The following is an 8,126-nucleotide window of genomic DNA, read 5'->3' as shown; positions in this document are numbered from 1 at the left end:
TCCTCCATGTCGACGCCAGTGGTACCGACGTTGGTGGTGTCGTGATGCAGCAACGAGGCGAGGAGAATACACCTGTCAGCGACTACTGCTACAAGGAACTACGGAACAATTGGCAAGGAACTACTCTTAATCATCCTGAAGCTCCAGCACTGCACTCCACACCTGCAAAGTGCTCGGTCCACCATCAACACGGACCACACCACCCTACACCTCCTGCAGCACGCCCACTTCCCATCTCAACGTCTTCTACTATGGGCTTGCTAACTGGAGAAATTCAACCTGGAGACACGCTATACCAAGATTCCGACAACATCTTAGCCCATGATCTCTCCAGAGTTTATGAAGTAGAAGCGACTCCATCTATTACTCCACCACATAACGACGTACTTCTTCCAGAACCGAAGGCTTCGGGGGAGAGTTGTGACGATAATCTCCTTCAAGAGATTGAGCCTGCTCTTCCCTCCAAAAATACGTCGATACATCTATATAAAACTACTATGGAAGAAATGTCCAACAACGACAACAACACCAGCAAGGTTTGCCAGAGCGCAAAACGTATGCAGCCAGGAACACCTGCTCAGCCTCAAACCGCCAAACTACCTGTCTTGTTGCCGGCTCCTCGCTGATTGGCCGCCGGTCTGGCTGCAACTGCACTCCCCCCACCATACTACTTGATGTCTGGGGCCGCCACGACCTCAGTCCTCAGAATATTCAGTGCTTTCATACGGTTAACACGTCTTCCTGGTAGACGTAAGCTTTGGCTTACGTGTACTAAGAGAGGTGATAGCTTAAAGCCAATATTCCTGCACCTCTCATTTTATTGTATATTGCACAGCTTGTTATTGCTCACTTGTCTTAATGTAACTTTTCATTTTGTCATTTAATTCTTCTTATTATTTTGATTGATTGATTTTATTATACGAATTTGTATGTCCATTTTATTCATGTTTTGTTTATTTCACGTAATTAAAATTTCATTGTTAAAATTTACTTGTGTTTTGTGTGTCTTCTCCTTACCTTACCACAGACGAAGTTCCAGATTTTCTATTTTTTTTTATTCTATGTGACGAGGCCATACCCCTAGCTTTGAACAGCCGAACACCAACGCGTTACCGTCACAATATATATATATATATATATATATATATATATATATATATATATATATATATATATATATATATATATGTATATATATATTTCTAGTCTGACGCAACACGGGCGCGTTTCGTAAAACTTATTACATTTTCAAAGACTTTAGTTCACAAATACACAACTGAATAGAACTTACGTATCTCCGATTTTATATCTACATTTGAGTGAGGTGGAAGGGGTGATGTGGCATTAACACAAGACAGAACAAAATGTGGTATTAATAGGGTATTAATTTCATCAACACAAGACAGAACAAGAGTATTAATAGGGTATTAATTTCATCAACACAAGACAGAACATGAAGGAATGGATATTGAATAGAAGTGTTTGTAGAAAGCCTATTGGTCCATATTTCTTGATGCTTCTATATTGGAGCGGAGTCTTGAGGTGGGTAGAATATAGTTGTTCAATAATTGGCTGTTGATTGCTGGTGTTGACTTCTTGATGTGTAGTGCCTCGCAAACGTCAAGCCGCCTGCTATCGCTGTATCTATCGATGATTTCTGTGTTGTTTACTAGGATTTCTCTGGCGATGGTTTGGTTGTGGGAAGAGATTATATGTTCCTTAATGGAGCCCTGTTGCTTATGCATCGTTAAACGCCTAGAAAGAGACGTTGTTGTCTTGCCTATATACTGGGTTTTTTGGAGCTTACAGTCCCCAAGTGGGCATTTGAAGGCATAGACGACGTTGGTCTCTTTTAAAGCGTTCTGTTTTGTGTCTGGAGAGTTTCTCATGAGTAGGCTGGCCGTTTTTCTGGTTTTATAGTAAATCGTCAGTTGTATCCTCTGATTTTTGTCTGTAGGGATAACGTTTCTATTAACAATATCTTTCAGGACCCTTTCCTCCGTTTTATGAGCTGTGGAAAAGAAGTTCCTGTAAAATAGTCTAATAGGGGGTATAGGTGTTGTGTTAGTTGTCTCTTCAGAGGTTGCATGGCTTTTCACTTTCCTTCTTATGATGTCTTCGACGAAACCATTGGAGAAGCCATTATTGACTAGGACCTGCCTTACCCTACAGAGTTCTTCGTCGACTTGCTTCCATTCTGAGCTGTGGCTGAGAGCACGGTCGACATATGCGTTAAAAACACTCCTCTTGTACCTGTCTGGGCAGTCGCTGTTGGCATTTAGGCACATTCCTATGTTTGTTTCCTTAGTGTAGACTGCAGTGTGGAAACCTCCGCCCTTTTCCATGACTGTTACATCTAGAAAGGGCAGCTTCCCATCCTTTTCCATCTCGTAAGTGAAACGCAGCACGGAACTCTGCTCAAATGCCTCCTTCAGCTCCTGCAGACATCTGCAGGAGCTGAAGATTATATGTTCCTTAAAGGAACATATAATCTCTTCCCACAACCAAACCATCGCCAGAGAAATCCTAGTAAACAACACAGAAATCATCGATAGATACAGCGATAGCAGGCAGCTTGACGTTTGCGAGGCACTACACATCAAGAAGTCAACACCAGCAATCAACAGCCAATTATTGCACAACTATATTCTACCCACCTCAAGACTCCGCTCCAATATAGAAGCATCAAGAAATATGGACCAATAGGCTTTCTACAAACACTTCTATTCAATATCCATTGTTTCGTGTTCTGTCTTGTGTTGATGAAATTAATACCCTATTAATACTCTTGTTCTGTCTTGTGTTGATGAAATTAATACCCTATTAATACTCTTGTTCTGTCTTGTGTTGATGAAATTAATACCCTATTAATACCACATTTTGTTCTGTCTTGTGTTAATGCCACATCACCCCTTCCACCTCACTCAAATGTAGATATAAAATCGGAGATGCGTAAGTTCTATTCAGTTGTGTATTTGTGAACTAAAGTCTTTGAAAATGTAATAAGTTTTACGAAACGCGCTCGTGTCGCGTCAGACTAGAAATAAAAATGAATTTTGGAGAATTGATTTTTTATTTACCTCCAACAGTGAAGCGAAATGTACGAAAGATTGAGAAAATTCGTGTTAGAATTATTAATCTTACTTTTTCGGTCATATTTAATAATATATATATATATATATATATATATATATATATATATATATATATATATATATATATATATATATATATATATATATATATATATATATATATATATATATTGTGACGGTAACGCGTTGGTGTTCGGCTGTTCAAAGCTAGGGGTATGGCCTCGTCACATAGAAACAAAAAAAAATAGAAAATCTGGAACTTCGTGTGTGGTAAGGTAAGGAGAAGACACACAAAACACAAGTAAATTTTAACAATGAAATTTTAATTACGTTAAAGAAAGCAAAACATGAATAAAATGGACATACAAATTCGTATAATAAAATCAATCAAAGTAATAAGAATAATCAAATGGCAAAATGAAAAGTTACGTTAAGACAAGTGAGCAAATAACAAGTTTATGGCAAACAAAGTTAATAGGTGCTGGAATATTGGCTTCAAGCTATCACTTCTCTTAGTACACGTAAGCCTGGGGCTTAGTCTACCAACGAGACGTGTTAACTTGTCGAAAGCACGGGATATTCTGAAGACTGAGGTCGTGGCGGCCCCAGACATCAAGTAGTATGGTGGGTGGAGTGCAGTTGCAGCTGGACCCGTAGCCAATCAGCGATGAGCAGGCGACAAGACAGGTAGTTTGGCGGTTTGAGGTGGAGCAGGTGTTCCTGGCTGCATACGTTTTGCTCTCTGGCAAACCTCGGAGATGTTGTTGTCGTTGTTGGATATTTCTTCCATAGTAGTTTTATATAGATGTAATGTGACGTATTTTAGAGGGAAGAGCAGGCTCAATCTCTTGAAGGAGATTATCGTCACAATATATATATATATATATATATATATATATATATATATATATATATATATATATATATATATATATATATATATATATATATATATATATATATATATATATATATGACCTCATACATATATATATATGTATATATATATATATATATATATATATATATATATATATATGACTAGAAATAAACATGAATTTTGGAGAATTGATCTTTGAATTACCATCAACAGTGAAAAGAAACGTAAGAGAGATCGAGAAAATTCCTGTTAGAATTATTAATCTTACTTTTTCGGTCATATTTAATAATATATGTCTGCAGGAAAGACTGCTACCAAAATATACTAATATATATATATATATGTCGGCAACTGGCACGCGTCTCACACCACACGCCCTCCGAATTGCTGTGGCCCTCCGCCTTGCTGCCCCAATCCACACCAGATATAGGTGTATTTGCGGCGAGGTGGTGGCTGACAGGTATGGCCACCATGGTCTACTCTGCCAAAGCACAGGGGGATGGCACTCGAGGCACAGTGAAGTTAACGACATCATCAAGAGGAGCCTCACCACAGCTGGATGCCCAGCTGAAAGAGAGCCCCGTTACCTAACCCCCCGTAACTCTGATGCTCATATTGGTCGCCCGGATGGTATCACAGTTAACCCCTGGAAGAATGGCAAGCAGTTGGTATGGGACTACACGTACGTATCAACCCTGGCTAACACCTACATTAACCTCAGTGTTGCACAACCAGGTGGCGCTGCCACCCACAGGGAAGCAGCCAAATCCCGTAAGTATAGAGAACTGGATCACCACTACAATTTTGTCCCCATTGCTTCTGAGACACTCGGCGCCTGGGGTAAAAGTGCTACCAGTTTTTTTAAGGAACTGGGTTCTAGCCTCATTGAAACAACAAGGGACCCTAGAGCTGCCAGCTTTCTTTTCCAGCGCCTCAGCGTGGCGATACAGAGGGGAAATGCGCACTGCATCCAGGGTTCCTGCCCGCCATCTGAAGAGCTGGAGGAACTCGACAACCTATGATAACCATATTTGTAACCTATATGTAACTCCTTTTTTGTAACAAAGTTCAAATAAAGTAAATATATATGTGTACATACAAAAGAATGGGGGTGGTAGGAGAAGATAATATTTGTGTTCAGTGAGAAACCACAAGGTCTCCTCTGAATACTTTTTATTTTCTTCTCCGAGGCTATGGGTCCCCACATTGGCACCAGAGGTGGTACCCTCACACTTTTATATATATATATATATATATATATATATATATATATATATATATATATATATATATATATATATATATATATATATATATATATATATATATATATATATATATATATATATATATATATATATGCAAACAAGCCTGAATGGTCCCCAGGACTATATGCGACTGAAAACTCACACCCCAGAAGTGACTCGAACCCATACTCCCTGGAGCAACGCAACTGGTAACTACAGGGCGCCTTAATCTGCTTGACCATCACGGCCGGACAAAAGGAAGTGATAGCCGAAGCTATTTGAACCACTTAACCGCCGGCAACTAGGATGGTAATCTTGGGCATAGCATTTTATCAAATCACCTCATTCTTTGGGGCACACGTGAGGAACACAAATGCAAACAAGCCTGAATGGTCCCCAGGACTATATGCGACTGAAAACTCACACCCCAGAAGTGACTCGAACCCATACTCCCAGGAGCAACGCAACTGGTAACTACAGGGCGCCAAGATTACCATCCGAGTTGCCGGTGGGGAAGTGGTTCAAATAGCTTCGGCTATCACTTCCTTTTGTCCGGCCGTGATGGTCAAGCGGATTAAGGCGCCCTGTAGTTACCAGTTGCGTTGCTCCTGGGAGTATGGGTTCGAGTCACTTCTGGGGTGTGAGTTTTCAGTCACACATATATATATATATATATATATATATATATATATATATATATATATATATATATATATATATATATATATATATATATATATATATATATATATATGTATATATACGAGTTAGGACATTTTTCTCATTCCAAATGTGCAGAATAAGTCATTAGCAATACATCTTTACTAGCACTTATATAAGAAGATTTTTTTTTCCGATGGACTTAATTAAATCGTTTTAACAGTATAATAATTATAGAAACACCAAAATCTGGCTTATCGAGAAAAGTCAAAAGTCAAAATCGAGTAAAGGAAAATCTTTGCTTTACTCGAGATGATATTTTTATGATAACATTTTTCCACTGAAATACTGTTTTCTTTTCCAGGCTCTCCTATAGACCACAGCTAGTTTTGGTTTCGGAACCTATTCCAACGCACGAGGCTGTTATGATCGACGATCCCTCGGCTTCAGGAGGAAAGAGATTCATATTTTATGGTCCCTTTGCAAACACATATCAATTATTGGCGGAAAAAACTAATTTTTCGTAAGTCTAAATAAATATTTTAAAACTAGGTCTGGCCTGGATTGTCTCTCACGGCCTGAATAGTCTCTTACCCCAACTAATTGGAGAAGCTATAATATACAACACTTAATTTGAAGTCGCTCATAGAGTTCGTTTCATCGATCTTGCTTCCTAAGATATATAGCACTTCCCTATATGCAAGCCACAAGGTGCTTTGCATTCATCTGTGTGCACTCATCCTTATCCCTGGCGTTTGTCTGTTAGTGTTTGTCCCTTCATGTCTCCGTTGGTGTTAATCCCTCCAATGTGTCCGTTGGTGTATGTCTTTCCAATGTGTCCGTTGGTGTATGTCCTTCCAATGTGTCCGTTGGTGTATGTCTTTCCAATGTGTCCGTTGGTGTATGTCTTTCCAATGTTTCCGTTGGTGTATGTCTTTCCAATGTGTCTGTTGGTGTGGGTCCTTCCAATGTTTCCGTTGGTGTAGGTCCTTCCAATGTTTCCGTTGGTGTAGGTCCTTCCAATGTGTCCGTTGGTGTGGGTCCTTCCAATGTTTCCGTTGGTGTGGGTCCTTCCAATTTTTCCGTTGGGTAGGTCCTTCCAATGTTTCCGTTGGTGTGGGTCCTTCCAATGTTTCCGTTGGTGTGGGTCCTTCCAATGTTTCCGTTGGTGTAGGTCCTTCCAATGTTTCCGTTGGTGTGGGTCCTTCCAATGTTTCCGTTGGTGTAGGTCCTTCCAATGTGTCCGTTGGTGTATGTCTTTCCAATGTGTCCGTTGGTGTAGGTCTTTCCAATGTTTCCGTTGGTGTGGGTCCTTCCAATGTGTCCGTTGGTGTAGGTCCTTCCAATGTTTCCGTTGGTGTGGGTCCTTCCAATGTGTCCGTTGGTGTGGGTCCTTCCAATGTTTCCGTTGGTGTAGGTCTTTCCAATGTGTCCGTTGGTGTGGGTCCTTCCAATGTGTCCGTTTGTGTAGGTCCTTCCAATGTTTCCGTTGGTGTGAGTCCTTCCAATGTTTCCGTTGGTGTGGGTCCTTCCAATGTGTCCGTTGGTGTGGGTCCTTCCAATGTTTCCGTTGGTGTGGGTCCTTCCAATGTGTCCGTTGGTGTAGGTCCTTCCAATGTTTCCGTTGGTGTAGGTTCTTCCAATGTGTCCGTTGGTGTGGGTCCCCACCATGTGTCTGCAGGTATGCGTTTCTCCCATGTGGCTGTTGGTGTTGTTCCCTATTATGAAGTAGATGCTGTTTGTCCCGCTCATTTATCTGTTGGCTTTGGTCACGCCCGTGTTCGTGTTTGTTGGTATTGGTCCTTCCTATCAGTCATTTGCCACAGTCTCCTCAATACCTACTTAAACAATAGCTTAGGATATTATGTCATGTACATATATATATATATATATATATATATATATATATATATATATATATATATATATATATATATATATATATAAATATATATATATATATATATATATATATATATATATATATATATATATATATATATATATATATATATATATATATGATATCAATGTATAACTCGTTTTCAATATAATAAACTTGTTATAATCACTATTCATTTGAAACCTACTTAACTCTATTAATCAATACACAAACAACTTCTTTAGAATTTAGTACAGTCTATGTCATAGATCACTGCTTCAATAATTGTTATTATTTTTTCATAGTCTCTGTGCCTCTAATTGTGGTTAACTTAACTACCGATTCCTTCTTCATCAATCTTG

General features: G+C 39.3%; 1 protein-coding gene across 1 annotated transcript; it reads right to left on the bottom strand.

The window, feature by feature from the left end:
- Positions 1–6,659: 6,659 nt before the first annotated feature.
- On the bottom strand, positions 6,660–7,553 carry LOC138372039 (uncharacterized). Its single transcript, XM_069337147.1, has one exon. The coding sequence runs from the start codon at positions 7,551–7,553 to the stop codon at positions 6,660–6,662; it is 894 nt and encodes a 297-aa protein (XP_069193248.1).
- Positions 7,554–8,126: the final 573 nt, after the last annotated feature.

Source organism: Procambarus clarkii, chromosome 37, assembly GCF_040958095.1.
Source record: "Procambarus clarkii isolate CNS0578487 chromosome 37, FALCON_Pclarkii_2.0, whole genome shotgun sequence".
Taxonomy (NCBI): Eukaryota; Metazoa; Arthropoda; class Malacostraca; order Decapoda; family Cambaridae; genus Procambarus; species Procambarus clarkii.
The sequence above is the reverse complement of the archived record's forward strand: the minus strand, read 5'-3'. Positions and strand labels throughout refer to the sequence as shown.

Coding starts and splice junctions, on each gene's coding strand:
- LOC138372039 (XM_069337147.1), bottom strand. CDS start 7,553: ATGGTGGGGACCCACACCAACGGACACATTGGAAGAACCTACACCAAC.